At 41.6% G+C, this 24,538-nt stretch overlaps 1 protein-coding gene across 1 annotated transcript; it reads right to left on the bottom strand.

Moving 5' to 3' along the window:
• Nucleotides 1–358: 358 nt before the first annotated feature.
• On the bottom strand, nt 359–19,366 carry LOC139474554 (uncharacterized). The gene is made up of 9 exons (XM_071257616.1): nt 19,282–19,366; nt 12,127–12,167; nt 11,106–11,211; nt 8,974–9,142; nt 7,622–7,810; nt 5,845–6,089; nt 4,263–4,469; nt 2,817–3,006; nt 359–1,608 (listed from the first exon to the last, which is right to left on the bottom strand). Exons 2-9 carry the CDS (start codon nt 12,160–12,162, stop codon nt 1,452–1,454), a joined length of 1,299 nt encoding a protein of 432 aa, XP_071113717.1. The 5' UTR covers nt 12,163–12,167; nt 19,282–19,366; the 3' UTR covers nt 359–1,451.
• Between the last annotated feature and the right edge of the window lie 5,172 nt (nt 19,367–24,538).

Raw genomic sequence — 24,538 nt, 5'->3', positions numbered from 1 at the left:
GCCTTCGACGTCAACCACGTGTTCCACAGACACTCCAGGAACTTCTAAACATGCTCCAGCAGATATGGACAGATATCCCACAGGACTTTGTTCGACGCCTGGTCCAATCCATGAGACGAAGATCTGTTGCTTGCATCGCAACCAGAGGTGGACACACGCTATTGATTTGTAAATTGACATTTTGGCATGATTATGTTGTGTTTTTTTTTTAATGAAATCACGCATTTTCTGAAGTCAGTATGGCAAATTACTGAGTATTTTATCAGTTGCAAACCGAAATTGTTTCAGATTTGGTAAACAACATATCTTTGCATTATATCTTATTCAATGTCACAGGAACTTTTGTTGTTCAGTATATATGCATTTGTTTTATTTCATGATCAGTAGCATGTTTCAAGTTTTGTTGCGTATTTGATAAGCTAGGGATTTGATTTGTCTCCATATTTCAGTTTATTTAATGCATATTTTACGCAAATACGTGGTGGTCTGTAAAAAACTGAATCTGGACAAGACAGTCCAGTGATTGACATCATGAGCATCGATCCACACAATTGGGATACGATGACATGCATCAACAAAGTCAGCGAGTCTGACCACCCAATCCCGTTGGTTGCCTCTTGTGACCAGCATAGTTGACTGTATCTACCAGTGGCATCTCCAGAGTGAGTGAGGAAATGCTGTTAGATGCTGCTTTTTTCAGCAGTAAACAACAGGAGAGAGTATTTTCAGGTAAAGTTCTGAAATAAATTTAGCTCATTGTAATGTGGTCCTTGCATTCTAATTTCATAAACAAGCAGTGGTAATTTTGATCCACCAGCGCAAGTCATAAGGTGTAGTGACAGTTCCACCAACCCGGGCACACAGGTACAAAGCAATTTCCATACATGTGACTCATGGCTTTAACAGTGCACTTCTCTGGGCTTGGTGGAACCACACTCAATGGACATGCTTCTCAACCATTTGTCAACAGTTGACATACGCCATCAGCTATTTGTAAACAGTTGACACACTTCATTAACCATTTGTCAACAGTTGACATACATCAACCTTTTGTCAACAGTTGACATGCTGTCAACCATTTTAACCATTGAATTACGTCACCAACCATTTGTCAACCGTTGACATACATCATCAACCATTTGTCAACCGCTGACATACGTCATCGACTATTTGTCAACTGTTGACATACATCATCAACCATTTGTCAACTGTTGACATACATCATCAACCATTTGTCAACAGTTGACCACCACTTCATGTGTTGACCATGGTCCAGTATCACAGTTTCAATGACCAGTCAGGGCCCACATGCACAAAGCGATTGTAGACTATGGTAACTCCCATACATTAACACACACACTAACTGTAGGTCTACACTCGCAATGTGCACGCGGCCCCAGGTATTACACAATGGGTCCCCCAATATCATGTAGCGTCCCCACACACCCAGGTTAACCCAAGGCCGCCGTGATGTTCACATAGCAAGGCACGGTGAAGGCTCCCGGCTGAGCGAGGCCGGCGATGGCGGAGTACGTGGACGCAGCACCGGCAACGACTCCAACAAACACAATTTCATAGTTGAGAAGTTTGATGTGCAATGGGATGTGTCTGAAAGAAAACGTAAACATTGATACACATTGATACGTATGTCCTCATGGAAGGTTAAGGAGAAGGATCTATTAGCCAAAACAGAGTTGGGCTCAGCGTGCGCTGGTCAATTTTGCACGTGCAACACACGTTTTCTTGCGCAACGAGCTCACAGCTATTCCTTTCAAGTGCACACCTGGAAAAACATTTAGCATCTCCCCATAACATGTTCATATATCCCAGGCTTGAATGTTTTTGAAATATTATGTGACATTAATCCCAGTTTGATATAATGTTAACGATACCACCATTACTTCCTGGTCAGATCGTTCAGGTACACTGTGTTCCCACATGGTGACCCGATCCCAACACACAGGCGACTGACGGAACATTCAATCTCTACAACTTCACACTATCACACTACTACTACTACTACTACTACTACTACTACTACAGCTTATACTGCTGCTACTACTCGTACCTCTACTACTACTACTACTACTACTACTACTACTACTACTACTACTACTACTACCACTACTAAGATTTCCTCTTTTACCGGGGCGGTCGTTCGCTCGTCACGCCGAAGACCCGGGTTCGATTCCCGACATGAGTACAATGTGTGAAGCCCATTTCTGGTGATATTGCTGGAATATTGCTAAAAGCGGCGTAAAACCATACTCACTCACTCACCCTTCTACCACCACCACTACTACTGCTACATCTGCCACTACTACAGCTTCTTCTACTATTACTATAGCTTTTGCTGCATCTACTTCTACTACTACTACTACTACTTCTACTACTACTACTACCACTACTACTACAGCTTATACTGCTACTACTACAGCTTATACTGCTGCTACTATTAGTACCTCCACTACTACTACTACTACTGTTGCGTCTACTACTACTGCTGCTTCTACTACTACTACTACTAATACTACTGTTGCTTCTACTACTACAACTACTACTGTTGCATCTACTTCTACTACTACTACTACTACTGTTGCTTCTACTAATACTACTACTACTACTGTTGCTTCTACTACTACTACTACTACTACTACTACTACTACTACTACTACTGCTTCTACTTCTTGTACTACTACCACTACTACTACTACTACTGTTGCATCTACTTCTACTACTACTACTACTGTTGCTTCTACTACTACTACTACTGCTACTACTACTACTACTACCACGAGCGGGTACGGTACACCTACACGTTTTCCCAGTTCCCCTCCATGCGGCACAGCTTGAGGTAGAAGAGGGAGGGCAAGACGTAGGCCAGCAGGGTTGTGGTGGATCCACCCACCAAGGCTAGGATTGCGCCGAAGTGAGGAACACTCTCCGCCACGAATAGCACCACCGCCACAATACCCGTACGCAGCAGACATCGCTTTATGCCGAATGCTGAAGAGGAGAGAACGGGAGAGATTACTCATTCAGAACTTGCAAATAAGAAAACTGTTTAAGAAGACGTATCCTGTTGTAGCCAAATCAGGCTTAGGATGTGTATTTACCATATAGTACCCAGTATAAACTTCCCACTGCTTCTGTAATGGCTTGGCCGCTCGACCGGCGAAATGAATGGCGTAAATTTTTAACCTTTCACTGTTTGGACTGGGATATATTGCCAAACGCTCGACTCGCTCACCTTGTGTAATGTCTGGCTGAATATGTGATGATGGTGATGATTATGGTGGTGGTGGTGGTGCTGGTGATAGTGATGATTGTGATGATGGTGGTGGTGGTGGGGATGATGGTGAGTGAGTGAGTTGGGTTGAACGCCGCTTTTAACATTATTCCAGTTATATCACAGCGTGCCAGATTAATGTGGGGGGAAAGCCTGAAGTGATGCAGGTCTCAGACGTTTACCACTTCGGTGAAACCCACGAGCACAGGTATGGTGCTGACAAACCTAGAAACATAATCGGGGCGAACCGGATGATGATGATGATGATGATGGTGGTAGTGCTGGTGATGGTGAAGATGATGAGTTGACCATGGTGGTGGTGGGGACGTTTATATGGATTGTGGTGGTTACGATGATAATATTGGTGAAAGGGTTAGGGATGGGTGTGAAATCTGATAAGTGAGTGAGTTGGGTTAAAAGCCGCTTTGAACGGTATTCCAATTACAGCTGTGTCCGATTAATGTAAGAGGAAAGGCCGAAGTGATGCAGGTCTCGGACATCTACCACTTCGATGAAACCCACGAGCACGGGTATGGTGCTGACAAACCTAGAACTTGGGGCGAATCTTGGATTCGAACCCAGCATCATAGGGTTCTGTCACACTAACAGGATGCGGCGCCTAAGACAACTGGGACATCCGTGTCTCCACTTATAATACTGAAAAAGTTAAGGTTCGCCCAATTCTGTCAAGGCATGCAAAATAAGCTGTAGTAATATGAAATAATCGGGTGATCCATAACTTTTTTGTCGTAGTATGATATGTGGTGTAAATCTATGCTATGTTGTAGTGGTCATGTTCATGTTGATGATGTGTTTGATGGGGTTGTTGGTGATAGTGATTCTGGATGATGATGATGATGATGATGATGATGATGATGATGATGGGGGTGTTGGTGATAGTGATTCTGGATGATGATGATGATGATGATGATGATGATGATGATGATGATGATAAATGTGGACAACGACGGACCGTTTGGTATCTTGAAGATCTCCTCAAGCTCCTGGGAGAAAGGGTTGAGAACGATGATGAAGGCACAGAGTAAATGTATGGTGATGACAATCTCGACCACATACAGCATCGGGCCGCTGCTCACCGTCTGAAGCACGTTGGGATCAAGTTTCTTGCCGTACACGAAGTAGCCGACTGTCGACACCGGCAGGTACATCGCCAACACAACTACAACAGGGACACGAGGCTAGATGGGATGTAGACATTGGCAGGAACATCCCCCAAACAAGTACAAAAGGCTAATATCTCCTTATATCACCATAAAGACATGAAACAACGCAAAATTATCCATAACACAAAGACAACCAAGTCAATAACACATGAAACGAGGGTCAGCTAACAGTATTCAACTGAAATAGTTAGTAACCTTTATTCAGCATACTAGGATCACCTTCCCGAAGCAAGAGCTTCCACTAGCATATTTATTACTTATTTGCCAAATCAAGCCCACTTTCCTGTGCTTAATATGATTAAACTATCGCACATATCAATAGTCCAATCAGAGAACGTTTCACATAATCAACATCCGGGTTCCGAAAACATGGCCGCTGCCATGGATTATCGAATTTACGCTGAAGTCTTTTCAACAATTAAGCGAAGACAAGTTTTTTCTAAGTCTTTTTAAGTTTTAAATCAAGTCGCCCAAGACCTGTGCTTGTAAGCGGTGCGATGATGAGAACAGTCATTCCCAGAACTGGTACACATGCGTATAAAAGTGATTTACCGCTGCCTGTCTTTGTTGACACGAATGTGTCTTTTTCCAACCTTTAAACCCCTCAACGATTACTTTTGTCTGTCTGTCTGTCAGGGATAGAATCGCGAATGTTTTCGTTATCTGATTGACCAGGTCTCCATCCATGGTAGTCGCCATCTTTGACGTCATACAAGCTATTAACAGCGATATGACTGGATATCACGTTTTCATTATAAGGGACACAACTCTGATCTACGCGAGGTGGCGCCACAATCAAGCCAAGAAAAACGGGCCTAAATCAGGCAAGGGTAGAAACTATGATTTCATATAGGCTAGTGGACACGCTTGCCTCGGGAAGATGTACAAGGACATTTACTTGATATTCTAGAAGGTACAACTAGTACCAAGCACTGACTGGATTTCCACTTTACATGATGTACATGATTTAAAAGAGATCAGGTACCCGAATGTCGGCTAAGGGTGCACGCACGCACGCACGCACGCACGCACGCACACACACACACACACACACACACGCAAACGCGAGGCCATTATTTCGATGGATTCTTTTACCGCTGGACCAATCAAAGGCCCATGCTTGCCGTAAAAGGCGACTATGCTTGTCGTTAGAGGCGACTAACGGGATCGGGTGGTCAGGCCCGCTAACTTGGTTGATGCATGTCATCGTATCCCAATTGCGTGGATCGATGCTCATGATGTCAGTCACTGGCTTGTCTGGTCCTGACTGCACTATTTACAGACCGCCGTCATATAGCTGGAATATTGCTGAGTGCGGCGTTAAACAACAAACAAACAAACAAACAATCAAAGGTCAGCAATTGTACATACTCATGTAGGCGAAAAACACAGCTCTCCCAAACTTGGACTCGTCTTTCATGTCTGCCTGGAAGGTGGGGAACGCTGGGTGCCCCCCGAACGCGAAGCAGATGGTGCCGAAGGCTGTGAAGAAGGTGAGGAACCCGGGTGGAGTATGGACCACGGGGTGGTGGTTGTGATGACTGTCAACCAGGATGTTGGAAAACAGCACAACACAGGCTATGCTGGTGGCCACCGTGGCTCCTATAGCTACAGGCCTGGAAACACAGAGGGGATGATTACACCTGTAATTTCCTTCACCCAATGTACCTTTTCGGGATTATAACCTGGGTTTAGGATGGACGAGCGAACATTTAAACCACAAGGCTACCCCGTCTAGCCCACTCACACAAAATGGAGAACGCTTTAGCCACTAGACTTCCCAAGGCTGTAAATGGGAGAACGCTTTAGCCACCAGATTTCCTAAAGCTATGAATGGGAGAACTTTTTAGCCACTAGACTTCCCAAAGCTATAAATGGGAGAACGCTTTAGCCACTAGATTTCCCAAAGCTATACATGGGAGAAAGCTTTAGCCATTAGACTATGCAAGAGTTATAAAAGGAATGAATGGATGAATGAACAATTTACAATACATCAATGAAATTACTTGACTATATACAATGAAATCATGTTATACAGCGCTATGAATAAACAATTTACAATGTACATTTTGAGAGCAGTAGGGTATCTAGTATATATACATAAGGTATTTCTTTAAATTCCATATGAAGCGGCAGAAAGACAGTATGATGCTTTGCCAAGTATCGTAATCAAGACCCTGCAATACTGCAGCCATCTACACTGACGGGTATGGCATTGACAACTGTCAAGACAAGACCCGGCAAGGCTGCAGCCATCAACACTGACGGGTATGGCGTTGACAACAGTCAAGACAAGACCCGACAAGGCTGCAGCCATCTACACTAATGGGTATGGCGTTGACAACAGTCAGGACAAGACCCGGCAAGGCTGCAGCCAACTACACTGACGGGTATGGCGTTGACAACAGTCAGGACAAGACCCGGCAAGGCTGCAGCCAACTACACTGACGGGTATGGCGTTGACAACAGTCAGGACAAGACCCGGCAAGGCTGCAGCCATCTAGACTGACGGGTATGGCGTTGACAACAGTCAAGACAAGACCCGGCAAGGCTGCAGCCAACTACACTGACGGGTATGGCGTTGACAACAGTCAGGACAAGACCCGGCAAGGCTGCAGCCATCTACACTGACGGGTATGGCGTTGACAACAGTCAGGACAAGACCCGGCAAGGCTGCAGCCAACTACACTGACGGGTATGGCGTTGACAACAGTCAGGACAAGACCCGGCAAGGCTGCAGCCATCTACACAGACGGGTATGGCGTTGACAACTGTCAAGACAAGACCCGGCAAGGCTGCAGCCATCAACACTGACGGGTATGGCGTTGACAACTGTCAAGACAAGACCCGGCAAGGCTGCAGCCATCAACACTGACGGGTATGGCGTTGACAACAGTCAAGACAAGACCCGGCAAGGCTGCAGCCAACTACACTGACGGGTATGGCGTTGACAACAGTCAGGACAAGACCCGGCAAGGCTGCAGCCATCTACACTGACGGGTATGACGTTGACAGGCCAATGATCACAATCGGGACGAATCTGGGTTTCGAGCCAGCAGGATGTGGTTAGCAACCCTGTCTATAGAAGCATGATATGTATTGAACATGTACCTTTGTTTATACGTATTAATTATGAAAACGTTCTCACCAGAAATCCTTGGGCGTACCGAGCCACGACAGCGGGGTAAGAACTCCCGCCACAATGATGAGCCAATAGCAGAAGGACACGTTGGCATGCACGTCAGCCAGCAGACTCTGGATGTTCTCGGAGGCGAGGAGAAGGAAGACCACTGACACCCCGAACAGAGTGAAGTTAATTGAGAACGACACTAGGTACCTGGAAGTAGAGCCGTGGTGGAATAAACCAGTGAATGATTTTGTTTGTTTATTGTTTAATAATACACTCAGCAATATTCCAGCTATATGACAGCGGTCTGTAAATAATCGAGTCTGGAGCGGACAATCCAGTGATTGGTATCATGACCAATCAAGTGTAATGCGATGACAAGCATCAACCAATTCAGCGAGCAGGAGCATCCGATCCTGTTTGTCGCCTCTTATTACAAGCGTTGATTGTTGAAAATCGATTCTAACCCGGATCTTCGCGGGTAGTCAGTGAATGGCTGGTAGGCTGGTTTGTTGTTTTACCTCGCGCTCAGCAATATTCCAGCTGCATGACGGCGGTCTGTAAATAATCGAGTCTTGACCAGACAATCCAGTGATTGACATCATGAACATCGATCAACGCATTTGGGATACGATGACGTGCATCAACCAAGTCAGCGAGCCTGACCACCCGATCCCGTTCATCGCCTCTAACGACAAGCATAGTCGCCCTTTATCGCAAGCATTCCGGTGGGGAATCGAACTCGGATCTTATAGTTGCCGAGAGGGGACATCCTTTCTCGCGACTTATTACGGCCGTAAGAAAACAAGATATGTGCATCGCTTTCTCGCGGTAAAGCATGATCTCCTCTTGGCCACTATAGGGGTCGCGTGTGTGATGTTTTGCTGAGCGATAAACTTCATTTGGGGGGTCTGAGGTGGGTTTTTTTTTCAGAAAAGAGAGCTGAGATTTTTTCCAGTCACATTTCAAATTATACCTATAGAGGGAATGTTGCATTTTTCTTCTTGCTTCTATCGAAAACAGGGGCGGTCGGGTTGCCTAGTGGTTAAAGCGTTTGCTCGGGTTCGATTCCCGACATGGATACAATGTGTGAAGCCCATTTCTGGTGTCCCCCGCCGTGATATTGCTGGAATATTGATCAAAGCGGCGTAAAACCATACTCACTCACTCACTGTATCGAAAACAATAAAATACACTGTTGCAAGGTGTTTTTTTTTCAAATGATTCTGATGTAGCTGTAGATGAAAAATTATCTAATATCGATACAAAATCCCTGTGGCAGTCGTGAAATAACACTACAAAGCGAATCAACATTGCACCCCACCCCCAACCGAATATCAAATGGTCGGGCTCTAACGGCACCTCCGACGTACCTGCCTGGCTTTCCATATGTCACCTCGCCGATAGCTGGGTACGGGTACCTGACCTGACCCTGGTACTCCTCGTACCTCTCCCTGACCAGGCACCACGCCTTCCCCAGCACGTCCCCCGTGTAGGCCGAGATGATACAGCACAGCAGGATCAACACGAGGCCAATCCAACCTGAACAACACAATGGTGAGGAGTTCATATCTATAGACTGGATATTACCATCATGCATTAGTCCAGATATAACCGCCGTGTATATATCATTAGTCCAGATATTACCATCGTGTATATCATTAGTCCAGATATTACCATCGTGTATATCATTAGTACAGACATTACCACCGTGTATATCATTAGTCCAGATATTACCACTGTGTATATCATTAGTCCAGATATTACCACCGTGTATATCATTAGTCCAGATATGACAACGGGTATATCATTACTTCAGATATTACCACCGTGTATATCATAAGTCCAGATATTACCACCGTGTATATCATTAGTCCAGATATTACCACCGTGTATATCATTAGTCCAGATATTACCACCGTGTATATCATTAGTCCAGATATTACCACCGTGTATATATCATTAGTCCAGACATTACCACCGTGTATATCATTAGTCCAGATATTACCACCGTGTATATCATTAGTCCAGATATTACCACCGTGTATATATCATTAGTCCAGACATTACCACCGTGTATATCATTAGTCCAGATATTACCACCGTGTATATCATTAGTACAGACATTACCAACGTGTATATCATTAGTCCAGATATTACCAACGTGTATATCATTAGTCCAGACATTACCACCGTGAATATCATTAGTACAGACATTACCACCGTGTATATCATTAGTCCAGACATTACCACCGTGTATATCATTAGTTCAGACATTACCACCGTGTATATCATTAGTCCAGACATTACCACCGTGTATATCATTAGTACAGACATTACCAACGTGTATATCATTAGTACAGACATTACCACCGTGTATATCATTAGTACAGACATTACCACCGTGTATATCATTAGTACAGACATTACCACCGTGTATATCATTAGTACAGACATTACCACCGTGTATATCATTAGTCCAGACATTACCAACGTGTATATCATTAGTCCAGATATTACCACCGTGTATATCATTAGTCCAGACATTACCACCGTGTATATCATTAGTCCAGATATTACCATCGTGTATATCATTAGTCCAGACATTACCAACGTGTATATCATTAGTCCAGATATTACCACCGTGTATATCATTAGTCCAGATATTACCACCGTGTATATCATTAGTCCAGATATTACCAACGTGTATATCATTAGTCCAGACATTACCACCGTGAATATCATTAGTACAGACATTACCACCGTGTATATCATTAGTCCAGACATTACCACCGTGTATATCATTAGTTCAGACATTACCACCGTGTATATCATTAGTCCAGACATTACCACCGTGTATATCATTAGTACAGACATTACCAACGTGTATATCATTAGTACAGACATTACCACCGTGTATATCATTAGTACAGACATTACCACCGTGTATATCATTAGTACAGACATTACCACCGTGTATATCATTAGTCCAGACATTACCAACGTGTATATCATTAGTCCAGATATTACCACCGTGTATATCATTAGTCCAGACATTACCACCGTGTATATCATTAGTCCAGATATTACCATCGTGTATATCATTAGTCCAGACATTACCAACGTGTATATCATTAGTCCAGATATTACCAACGTGTATATCATTAGTCCAGACATTACCATCGTGTATATCATTTGTCCAGACATTACCAACGTGTATATCATTAGTCCAGATATCACCACCGACTGTCGTAAGGGAGTTTTGGTATTCGTAACCTGAAGTTAACTTCGTAAACGAAAATCTTGTACTAAAATTACTTAAAAAGTAAAAAAGTTGTTTAAGTAAATAAAAACCTGAATCAGATGTAAGGTCTAATGCCCACTAAGACTTCACATGTAATTATTTCGAATTGTTGAATTAATGCTATCACACTAACAATGGATAATGATCATTAAAAAGTAAGTTACGGTTACAGTCCATGTTGTCATAAACTGTGTATCTCACCTGCACCCTCCACGGCGCTCGGTAACGCCAGCACCCCCGACCCCGCAATTTCCCCAACGATGAAGACGGCGGCAGTCCATATCGTCAACCCGTGAGGCTCGTCACCCTGAACAAACGACAAACAGTATGTATATATAGTTAGGAAACATGGATAGTTGGCATGCATTACAGTCGGCATTTGCAGAATCGTTCTTCCGGAACTCGCCAAGCAGAATAGCATATATCATTATAGTGTATATCATTAGTCAGGATATTATCAACGTGTATATCATTCGTCCAGATATTACGACCGTGTATATCATTAGTCCAGATATTACCACCGTGTATATCATTAGTCCAGATATTACGACCGTGTATATCATTAGTCCAGATATTACCACCGTGTATATCATTAGTTCAGATATTACCACCGTGTATATCATTAGTCCAGATATTACCACCGTGTATATCATTAGTCCAGATATTACCACCGTGTATATCATTAGTCCAGATATTACCACCGTGTATATACCATTAGTCCAGATATTACCACCGTGTATATCATTAGTTCAGATATTACCACCGTGTATATCATTAGTCCAGATATTACCACCGTGTATATCATTAGTCCAGATATTACCACCGTGTATATCATTAGTCCAGATATTACCACCGTGTATATCATTAGTCCAGATATTACCACCGTGTATATCATTAGTCCAGATATTACGACCGTGTATATCAATAGTACAGATATTACCAGCGTGTATATCATTATTCAATAATGTGCTCCGTCGTGTATATCGGCGCCTTTCCACTCAGTGCTTCTCGATCCGTTCACCAGAGAAAGGCTCCTCTTTAGAGCAAATGTATATAAGTGGAAATGTTGTATTCCAATGAAAGACTATACAGAAAACCACTAAACATCTGTTTTGAATTAGTTTCAAACCAGTTGCTTATTCTCAACCCTGACAATCCGACCATAAATATAATAAAGGTGAAAAATAAAACCCATTGTGTGGTGTGCATATGATTGTCTCACCTGGACGAGCAGTTCCTTTTCATAGTTAACCGCCATTGTGTCTGAAAATAATTAAATGCAATTAAAAAAAACAACATTTTGGTTTATATTGCACAAAATAAAATAAAAATATTGTATTTTCACGGTCATATCGCTTGTCATGATGTATAATGGCAGTAATTCTGTATCGTGGTCGCTCATTAAACTCACACGCCGTGGTATAATTGAAATAATAACGACAACTTTATCGAAAAGATAGCTCATATTAGAAATCGACACCTGCATTTGCTTGGCTTTTTGGTCAGTTATAAAAAAGTGGTACTTCAGGCAAATTAAACTATCTCTTGAAGATCATCCTCGATTAACCACGGAGTCCATAGTAGAATATCTTTTTTCACGACGTAATACACCTGGTTATCGAATATGTGGAGAGATGTTATATTTTGTGGCACCTGACGCTAACTGCAAACGAAATCAGTTATGTCGAAACGGTACCCTCTCATTAGAATCCCACTGATTGTACAGATTAACATAGAATTTATGGCTGAGTGTATACAAACCAACTGACTGTCACCTCACGGTGATAATGGGATAATCCAGTTAATGTTAAACAAAGACCAGGTTAAGATAAGAGTTATTTATTTTGATATTATACCAATGACATTTTCTTCGAAGAATTCTATAATGGTTTTACCACGTTGCATGATGTATATTAATAAGAAAAACAAAAATGCAATGTACGGAAATAAAATGTATTTGAAGCACAATTTTTGTTCACATATTTTGTTCATTTCTTCTCAGTTGGTGGCCAACAGCATCCGGGTACTCAGCAGGAGTCTTCTGTGCTTGTTGATGAAGGTAGTCCTAATGTCGAGCAAGTCGATTTTCAATTCCTGTGTAGATTATATTGCGCTTTAGTGTTGCAGCGCAACTTTACCGTGTTGATCTTCTTTATCAGCCAGTGAAGCGGTAGACGTATGGATGGTGGTGTCAAAGGACACAGCCGGCTGTGAAATCCTTCCAGCTTGTTGGTCCGAGGTCTTTAAAAATTCCGCCGGTAGAATCCGGGGTAGAATATGTCTTCAGCAACCCATGCTTACCGTAAAAGGCGACTATGCTTGTCGTAAGAGGCGACTAACGGGATCGGGTGGTCAGACTCGCTGACTTGGTTGATGCATGTCATCATATCCCAATTGCGTGGTTCGATGCTCATGATGTCAATCACTGGATTGTCTGGTCCAGACTTGATTATTTACAGACCGCCGTCATATAGCTGGAATATTGCTGAGCGCGGCGTTAAACAACAAACCAACCCACCAACCATAATTCAGCCCAGTAATACCCTCCGCACTCCGGGCAGACGCTCTACCGCTAGACCACGGAGGCGGTCTTAGTACTCAAAAGAAGTAACATGCCAGTCAACTCAAGACAGAAGTTCTGCAGAGGCTGAACAGACCCCCATCCCCGTTCAGAAAGACCGAGGTCACATTGTGTGCTTACTAAACCCAGCCACACTGATAACGCTTACCAAATGTACCATCAGCCTTGTGTCTTGCCAGCTGGTATTGATAACAGGAAAGCGGATTGAACAAAGTGCAAGATCAGTTACTAAACAACAAGAATGAGTTGCTGAAGACCTATTCTACCCCGGATCTTCACGGATCAATTTAACAATAAGCTGGGATATATATATATATACCTGATATACTGTTCAAAGCCGTGTTCAGCCCAAATCCGTCTCTCTTCTTAAATAAAAGCCTCTAAAATATTCCAGAGTTTCCCGAGACAGTGTAACTTCATACAATGTATTTATGTGATTGAGTGACGTACTTGTTACAACTGCTGCTCAATATGCCGTGCTGTGGAATAGATAGTCGTTGTTTGTTTTGAAGTTTAGTATTTCCGCTATCCCAAATTTGTTCCGTAATCTACGGTGGCCCATAAGGGACATGGAGTCTGTTTTTCAATATTTTGATATTTCACTTACTTTTATCTTAACCTTTTGCAAATTAACTCAATTTGTCATACAAATATGTGATAAATCATGTATAAAACAACCGAAAACATGGAAAATGTACTTTCAAGTAGCTATTGAATCGCTGAAATGTGAAGCGAAAATGTCAAAAACTAAAATGGAAATGTCAAAAACAAAAACGGAAAGGTCAAAACTAAAATGAAAATGTCAAAAACAAAAACGAAAATGTCAAAAAAAAGGGCGAAAATGTTATCACATACTTGTATGACAAATCGTATTAATTTGCAAAAGGTTACAAGTGAAATATCAAAATATTAAAAAAAACATACTCGATGTCGCTTATGAGCCGCCGTAGTAATCTTTTTAATATTTAATATTGTTTAAATTAATTTCAACGAAATGGTGTGTGAACTGAACGGCACCCTTACTTACAGCAACGACGATCATACCACAGCTGTTGACCCCGTGACACGAACCTTCGTTGACAGAGAATGGATACATATGCGTTGACTCGTTAAAAGTCATATTTGATGTGTGAAGATCCGGGGTAGAATAGGTCTTCAGCAACCCATGCTTGCCGTAAAAGGCGACTGTGCTTGTCGCGAGAGGCGACTAACGAGATCGGGTGGTCAGGCTCGCCGACTTGGTTGATGCATGTCATCAATTCCAATTGCGTGGCTCGATGCTCATGATATTAATCACTAGATTGTCTGGTCCAGACTGGATTATTTACAGACCGCCGTCATTTTGCTGAAATATTGCTGAGTGTGGCCAATCATCATATTTGATGTAGTCAACATAATATTTCGTGCGAAGTTTCAACGGTGACGGGTCAAACTGTACCATGCGTTAAAAAGATTCGACAATAGCAATCAGCTGTACCAAAGTTTGTTTGTGTGTTGTTGTCAGCAATATTCCAGCTATGTGACGGCGACTGTACCAAAGTGATATGCGTATAGTTATTATTATTTGAAAAAAAACACAGTAAGAGCTGCAACTAAATTAACACGATATTGGAATATATTATTTTTGGTAAAATATTGGGTTTAGATACAATTTCTTCCGGTCATTGCATCAAAATGATTTTACGTTATGTCATTGAGTATTTTTTAACTGAATCATTGGTAGGGCTGGGACAAAGTCATCTTCCCGAGGCAAGAGAGTTAACTGACTTTAAAAGTCCAGTTTCCACCCTTGCCGAACTAGGTTGGAATTACTGGGCTCGATCGTAGCGCCACCAGTGGCTATTACCAGCTATGTCCCTTTTTAAGCCTCTCCTATAGACCAATCAGATTACACCTCTCGTATCACTTGCGTTTGCTTCACACAAAATGGTGGCGGTCAGGAGTGAGTGATTGAGTTTTGGCTTCACGCCGTTTTTAGCAATATTCCAGCAATATCACGGCGGGGGACACCAGAAATGGGCTTCACATATTGTACCCATGTTGGGAATCGAACCCGGGTCTTCGGCGTGACGAGCGAACGCTTTAACCACTTGGCTACCCGACCGCCCCCCGCGCCCGGTCAGGACAATCTGATCGATAATCAATATCTATATTGTGATAAAACGTGTCTTACATCGCGAAATGCATCAAATCACGTAAGCACCTTGAATAAAAACATGAAAACATTTGGAAAATATTTGCTGACAACGAGTTGGCGGTGCAATGCTTTGCAAATCCTGCACTCGCCTGAATCTGAACGACAGTTAACGAACCGCATTTCGATTTCGGTGCGCAATTTTGATTGGACTATGCACAGACTCGTTAGCCCAGCCAAAATGTAACTCCATAATACCAGCGTAGTTCGGCAAGGGTGGAAACTGGACTTTTATAGTCAGTTAACTCGCTTGGCTGGGGAAGATGGGACAAAGTGTGCGTACCGCTGATTGCTATCTCTGGCTAAGTGTACAAGAAAATACACAGAGTAATTTTAATCTTTGCATACAGAACAATACCCAGCATAACAGGAAACGCAATTTAAAGGGGCCAGTGATGTTTTATCGCAAATTTCACATTTGTATTGACCAAGTTTGTTATCACCTATTCGTTTACCTGAGAGATACGAGAGGAGGCCCTCTTGCCAACAGTCAATATAGAGACATAAATGCTTAGTTTAATTAATGCGAACAAGACTTCTCGTATTTTTCGCATTGATTTCAAAATTTACACTATCAAATACGGTATGTACTCGAATATCCATTAGAATAGGTCCCCGGGAACCTTTCTGGGTCCCGTCCCACAAATCGACAGTAGCTTTCAGGTGTTCCTAACTCGCATACTTAAACATAGGATAAGATAAGATAAGATAAGAATGTAGTTCATTATTGTGTCACCCGGCATAGCATAATCATTTACATACGGTAATACATACATGTTTTAGATTTTTTAACATAGACGGTGCGTTGTCCGGACAAAATGGCCTATGAGAAACATAAAACCAAAGAAATACATGGATAAAAATAATTTAAAAAACAACAACTGTCTAACATCAATTACATTAAAAGCACTGGGTGTACTATGATGGATACGGTAGCACGGATGGCCCAGTCGCCTAAGGCGCCGCGATTCGCTGTGCAGAGTTGCGTCCCTTGGGCATTCCAGAAACCTATGATTGTGGGTTCGAATCCCGGTTCGCCCCGATTATGTTTCTAGGTTTGTCAATACTATGCCCGTGCTCGTGGGTTCACCGAAGTGGTAAACGTCTGAGACCTGCATCACTTCGGGCTTTCCTCCCACTTTAAGCTGACACGCCGTGATATAACTGGAATACTGTTAAAAGCGGCGTTAAACCCAACTCACTCACTCACAATGAAAGGATACAAATGTGGGTAGCTCGGCGAAGCAATGGTTGTATTAATATTTGACATAGACGTGTGTAGTTATAAATTGCATGGTACCAATATCACGAAAATATGATATAACACGCTAAATCAGGAGAAAGTATTCAGGAGAAATTCTTTCAACGTTTCTATATGGAGGGTACAGTTGGAGCAAGAGATGAAACTAACGCATCACACTGCGTTATAAAGACAGTTTAACCAGTGGGACATATTCCTAAAAGGCTATATAGTAAAGAAGTTTTGTTGCCTAATTCAAATCTTAAATCTGAGTACATTTCACAAAAAGTCAGTCTCATCCTCAACTTCGTGATTGTTACAAAATGTACAAACACGTTCATGGCGAGGACTAGTGGGGTGTGAAAGTCGACCAAGGGTTTAAAATAGGACGCTAGTCTGAGATTTATCCAGAATAGAGTGTAGGAAGTGCTAAGATCGCTTTGCGGGACGGGGCCCTGATGGTAACATTCATCACCACTCGCCCCTTTCCGTAACCCCGAAGAAGCCTCGTCCCCTAATCGATGAATGTTGTGTGCGAAAATACGGCAAACCAATCAGAATGCGCGTATGACTGCGCGTACTTCGGTCAAAGAATCCCGCAGGAATCATGTTTTATTTTACATATGTCTTGCATCTGAAACTATACCTTAAATACAGTTAAATGTGGTCAATAATAATGTAAGTCCCGACGTGTTGTACATAGCATGTGGAATATAAATGCTAAATGGGGAAAATAACTTGAATAATTCCGCAACGAGTTTACAAATATTTTAGCTATGCCCGTTTGCGCTCGGAATCCAGTCGCAAAAAATCCACGAGCGGGGCACGAGTCTATTCGGCTTGTCCCGGGATAACACGAGTTGGTCACGAATGTGCATTCGTGACCAACTCGTGTTATTCCGGGACAAGCCGAATAGCGACTCGTGCCCCCATTCCATTCGTCAACACTCGCCCCTTTCCGTAACCTGCAAGAAGACTCGTCCCCCTATCGATGAATGTTATGTGCGAAAATACGACAAACCAATCAGAATGCGCGTATGATTTCAAGTTCTTCGTCAAAGAATCCCTCAGAAATAGTTTTTGATTTTACATATGTCTTGCATCTAAAAATATACCAAAGACACAGTTTAATGTATGCAATCATACTGTATAATTCTGCACGTCCCGATGTGCTTTAAATTGCATCTAAAATATAAATAATATATGGGGAAAATGCGTGAACCATTATGCAACGAGTTGACAATTGTTTTAGGTATGCCCGTTTGCGCGAAGACGGAACCCGGTCGCAAAAATGGCCACGAGAGGGGCACGAGTCGCTATTCGGCTTGTCCCGGAATAACACGAGTTGGTCACGAATGGCCCCCATTCGTCACCATTTTGCGACCGGGTTCCGTCTTAGCGCAAACGGGCATACCTAAAACAATTGTCAATTCGTTGCTTAATGGTTCACATATATTTCCCCATATATTATACATATTTCAGATGCAATTGAAAGCACATCGGGACGTGCAGAATTATACAGTATGACTAAAAACATTTAACTGTGTCTTGGCTATATTTTTAGATGCAAGACATATGTAAATTTCAAAATTATTTCTGAGGGATTCTTTGACGAAGTACTTGAAATCATACGCGCATTCTGATTGGTTTGTCGTATTTTCGCACATAACATTCATCGATAGGGGGACGAGTCTTCTTGCAGGTTACGGAAAGGGGCGAGTGGTGACGAATGACGAATGTGATGACTTTGTAGGAGGCATTTGTGCATTCGGTGCGTGATGGTTCACATATATTTCCCCCACTATTATATATATTTCAGATGCACGTTACAGCACATTGGGACATGCGGAATTATACAGTTTGATTGACATTTATAAGTTTCTATAATGAACATGGGTATTGTTACGGCATATCTGTAACAAATCCATTATAACAGCAAATAACAGAACAAATTAAATATGTATTTATTATTGTATGTATTAGATTTGAAAGTGATAAGAATCATTATACATTGATTTACGTTAATTATCAATTATACGTTAAACCTAACTCACTCACTCACTCACTCACTCAGAGTGTTTTCAGTGTACCCAACACCCCGTACAACGCATTGTCTCTCTTCAGTAATAGGGAAACAATCAGTTGTCTGAAACACTGAAATTAAACTTGCTGGACTGTCAGATAACCAGAGTAAAGCTTCCCTATAACAACCATCACTCCATTAATATTTTGATACGAACGTTGCTTCCTTGTTCAAATCTAACAGTGAAAGTACTGCTCTCAAACTTACATCAATAATTTCACAACAACATTTAAATCTAAGCCAACCGTTAATTGTAAATCATGAATATTCTCAACCCACCTTTTTATCGTCAGAGGGGGACGGTTTTTCTGATTTCACTCAATGTTTTCCTGCCGGTGTCGTTATCACTCACGTGATGGTCTGTCATGTCATTCAGTGAGTATCCCGTGTCACCGTCACACTGATACCCGCCTGTCTGTGTGCCGGTATCGGGTTGCTTAAATGCCTGACCTATATATACATATACATATGACAAGGTACAGGTATTGTTTCAGGCCTCGTGCTGTCGGGACCTAGTCCTGTATCAGATGTTGTTCAATGCAATACAGTACTCGGATAAGCACCGTTAGTTCAAGGTGTGGGGCTTATTATTTGAATATATGCATACATAAAAACCATGCGCTATGTATGGCTTGAGGGGATCGTTGGAGCTAAATGCGTTCGTCTATAAATTATTTTTTTTAATCTATACCCTACCTCAGTGTGTGTGTGTGTGTGTGTGTGTGTGTGTGTGTGTGTGTGTGTGTGTGTTGTTATTTCTCTATGTGTGAGGTGTACTGTGTGTGCAATGTATGTATATGGTGTGTGTGTGTTTCTTACGTGTGTGTGTGTGTGTTTATTTTCTCTATGTGTGTGTGCGTGTGGCATGCGTGTGTGTCTGTTTCCTGTTTGTATCTGTTTTGTATCTGTGTTTTCACTCTATGTGTTGTGAAGTGTACAACTACCCCCCCCCCCCCCCCCCCCCACACACACACACACACACATGCACGCACGCGCACACACACACGCACGCACGCACGCACGCACGCACGCACACACACACACACACTGAGGTAGGGTATAGATTAAAAAAAATAATCTCCACTGATACGATGGAAATGTCCTCCACATGTCTTCTGTACCATTTTTTTAGATCTTTACTGATTGTACAATCGATACTGAAACTGAATTATTCTTGAAATCAAAACTTTCAAATAAATTCTATATAAGTAGCCACTGGAAGGTAAATTTGTACATTTTGTGAGTTGATATCATTTGTCATTAACATATCAGACTTAAAGTCATTATCCAAGAAAAAAGAGAGATGTAGACCATAACTTGTATTACTTCCTACACTTGAATAATACGTGGAATTCATCTTCAATTTCACCTCTAACAAACTGAGTAAGGATAAGATATATGGATGAACAACTTCTTTGTTACAATAAGGAGCGAGGTTTCGGTGAAGGTTCTAACACCGTTAGGGATTACTTGCTTGATAACGGTGTTAGAACCCACCACAGCACAGGTTGGATGTTACAAATATCATGTGAAATCCATACAAAAGTAAAAACACACATGTGAATAATATATTCCTGACATAGATACCTAGTTACGTTTAAGATAATCATCCTACTACTTTCACAGTTTAAAACATTGCAGAGGACATCTGCATTCTTCCATTATTAGACCCGACCGCGTCATACCAAAAGACGTTAAATAGGCATCAGTCCGGACTAGTACAAGCAGCCAGACAAACTCACACACGTACATGCACGTCGCTATATAAGTGCAATAATCTTGTACGCGACGTTAAACCCGAATTCACCTCACCTTCCATTATTACTTCATCCAGTAATTAACTACCCTTACTTGGCTACGTCAAAAACTATTACATCAAGAATTGTTTGATTTCTGGGCACATTTACCAATACCCCAAAACGTTTGAAATATGTGGTATGTCCTTTTGCGACGGCAGCATAATACATGTATTCTGGTCCCATATCTCCTTACCATATACAGTAAAGTACGGTTATAACGAACTCAAAGGGACTACTAATTTTAGTTCGTTATAACCGTAGTTCGTTATAAGCATATATACAGCATAACTACAGCAAATAGTCGGGACCAAAAAGTAAGTTCGTTATATCCGTCAGTTCGTTATAAGCGTGTTCGTTATAACCGTAGTTGACTGTAGTAATATTGGTGCAATTTTTACGGTCAAAACGTTTCAAGCTGTTGAAAATAATATGCATTTTTTTGTATACAGACACACAGGCAAGCTTGAACAGCGAGATGTTTCCAAGCTGATGACCACATACATATTGAACAAACATTAAACCCGAATATTAATAGTTAATTACTTGCTTAACCATTTCCATACGCTCATCTTTCCTTTTCGGCAACTATTCCATTTCTGAACACAATTATGTTTGTTCTATTCAAATTTACCACTAATCCTCATTTCAAACAAAAGAATTGTGATATATATAAGTGTTTTTGTAACCCACTTACTCTCTCACCGTTTTATTATTCAAACGTGAAGTTACACACATGTGACATGTAGCAATATTAATCAGACAATCCAGTGATTGACATCATGAGTATCGGTCCATGGAATTGGGATGCGATGACATGCATCAACCAAGTTAGCGAGCCTAACCACCCGATCCCGTTAGTCGCCTCTTACGAGAAGCATAGTCACCTTTTACGGCAAGCATGGGTTGCTGATGACCTATTCTACCCCGGATCTTCACGGGTCGAAACGAATGATGACAATAGCGATAACCAAAACATTAAAATGTGCTGTAAAATATATGCTTCTGCTGCGTGAACTGGCAATGACTGATAAGATGAAAAGAGAGCTCATTGAAATTATTAAATATATGAGACATAATTAGCGCTTAATTATATTTTACATTGTGTCAGCAACATTGCTGCCATTTAGCTATATACCTTTATGAGCTATTGAATCAGGGCGGTCGGGTAACCTAGTGGTTAAAGCGTTCGCTCGTCACGCCGAAGACCTGGGTTCGATTCCCGACATTGGTACAATGTGTGAAGCCCATTTCTGGTGTCCCCCGTCGTGATATTGCTGGAATATTGCTAAAAGCGGCGTAAAACCATACTCACTCACTTTAAGGAATCATTTATGTATATTGGATTTGGATTTGCCGAAAAGTACATTATTGATTACAACTTCACTGGGAAAAAATGTGACTCATGGTTTTCTTTCCCTACGCGGGGTTACAACAATTGTGCGCGTTCAGTTTGAAAAAATAACTTTATATTTGTTTTGAATGTATTTCATGTGAGGAAAACATGATTCGTCAACATGCGAATACCACTCACACTCACACCACGCACACACTCACACTCACACCACGCACACACTCACACCACGCACACACTCACACCACGCACACACTCCAATTCACACCACGCACACACTCCAATTCACACCACGCACACACTCACACCACGCACACACTCACACTCACACCACGCACACACACGTGACTCTCTTGTTGATATTACTGTGGCATTTTGTACCCCTTTTGAGTTATTTTATTTCTAAATGTGTATTTTGCATTCTTTCCGTGAATAGGGATTTAATCCTAAGACAGAATCACCCTAGAGTGTACTGCGAGGAGAGTGATTAAATCTTGTCACCTCGGTTCGCCCTGATTATGTTTCAAGGTTTGTCAGCACCATACCCGTACTCGCGGTTGTTACCAAAGTGGTAAACGTCTGAGACCTGCATCACATCAGGCTTTTCCTCCACATTAAGCTGACAAGTGGTGATATAACTGGAATACTACTAAAATAGTGGCGTTAAACGGTTTTAACCAAACTCAATCACTCACTCTAGACCCGTTAAGATCCTGGGTAGAATAGGTCTTCAGCGATTATTCTCCTCGTAAGAGGCGACATCTGATCGGGTGGTCAGGCTCGCTGACTTGGTTGATGCATTTAATCGGATCCCAATTGCGTTGATCGATGATCATGATGTCAATCATTGGATTGTCTGGTCCAGACTCGATTATTTACAACTGCCGTCATATAGCTTGAATAGTGCTGAGTGCGACGTTAAACAACAAACAAACAAACAAAATCACTCACTCCAACACAAAAGTAAATAACTTGCCTGCAATATTTAAAAGAGAAATACCACTACAATTATTTGGGTCCGTGAAGAAGGGAAAATACCTGATCTAAAACTTTGTTATACAGTAGTTTCAAAAAGGGAATGAGGTAAGGTCCTGAAAACATTAAATGGTATTTCCTATTTGCAATGCCATGTCATTATAATCTGTAATGTTGTCCACTGGATAATCGAAAGTATGCTTTGGCTTTTAATTAATTACAGCCGTGATTGTATTACACTTTCACAAACAGTTGGAACGAAATATGCTTTGGGTAGGAATAAAAAAACGTATTTAAAAATCCTCGTAAACAAAAGTGATGGTGAGATGTGTGTATTTAACAAAACCTGTTACCAAATCTTTATATTCATTTGATTTTAATCCGAAAATGCTCTTCCAAAAAGAACATTAAAACGTAAACACAACATATTATTCAAAATAATGATAATTATTTTATTGTCATGATATGCCGTATTTACAAGACTAATCAGATATAAACATTAGTCTCTTGTTAAAACATTAACTGTTCTTCAGGAAAAACATATATAATTACAATATTTAATTCATTTTCAAAAATAGTACATATAGAACAATGACGTTTTGTAAGAATACATTGTCACGTATGACCTAACCACGTGGCTCGTCACTCATGTTGTCGACCACACGTTTGTCCAATCAGGAATCGATTGTCTACAGGCATAACTTTGACACTGCCGGATGTGACGTAAAATAAATTCATGTCATAACATAATCTCGAAACAATATTCGAGTTTGTCTGGTGGAAATACATCATGTTATGCTCCATGAGATTCCAGTGCTCTGCAAGTTAACCTGGGGAGCACCAAGAGATCCTTCCAAGAAGAAAAAAAGAACAAACAGAAAATAATGTACTGCTTCAATGGACGTATACGAGTAGAGTCCGGTATAGAGAGGTTGTTGTTATCCTTACGTGCGACATTGATCAGCATTGACCTGGGTTTGTTGAGTCATCGTTCACAATGACGTTAGTTCAGTGACGTACTGATAATTGGACTTCCAGTCTAAAGTAACCTACTTATTAGCATTGATATGTACAAAACTGACAATAGAGCAGTCCACAGGCCCCGAATCAGGATAAAACGCCGGACCATGTATATAAATAGACACGGTACCTCACTCATACACGCATTCTGATTGGTTTGTCGTATTTTCGCACAACACATTCATCGTTAGGGGGGCGAGTCTTCTTGCAGGTTACGGAAAGGAGCGAGAGGTGACGAATGCACTCGAAGGATCAAACTGTTTTTCTACTAGGACTTACTGGGTGTTAAGAAAAGAAAGTGTAGTTTAAAAAAACTGAATAAAAAATTGTTCGTATTCTGCTCCCGGGGAGAAGAACATGTTTCCCGAAAAATATGTGGTTGTCTTGAAAT

Source organism: Haliotis cracherodii, unplaced genomic scaffold, assembly GCF_022045235.1.
Source record: "Haliotis cracherodii isolate W230 unplaced genomic scaffold, xgHalCrac1.p SCAF_3, whole genome shotgun sequence".
NCBI lineage: Eukaryota > Metazoa > Mollusca > Gastropoda > Lepetellida > Haliotidae > Haliotis > Haliotis cracherodii.
This window is presented reverse-complemented; position numbering and strand designations above follow the sequence as displayed.

Coding starts and splice junctions, on each gene's coding strand:
- LOC139474554 (XM_071257616.1), bottom strand. CDS start 12,162: ATGGCGGTTAACTATGAAAAGGAACTGCTCGTCCAG. Junction 3,007..4,262: donor GATCTTCAAGATACCAAACG/GTCCGTCGTTGT, acceptor TCTCCTCTTCAG/CATTCGGCATAAAGCGATGT. Junction 1,609..2,816: donor GAGGGGAACTGGGAAAACGT/GTAGGTGTACCG, acceptor GTTTTCTTTCAG/ACACATCCCATTGCACATCA.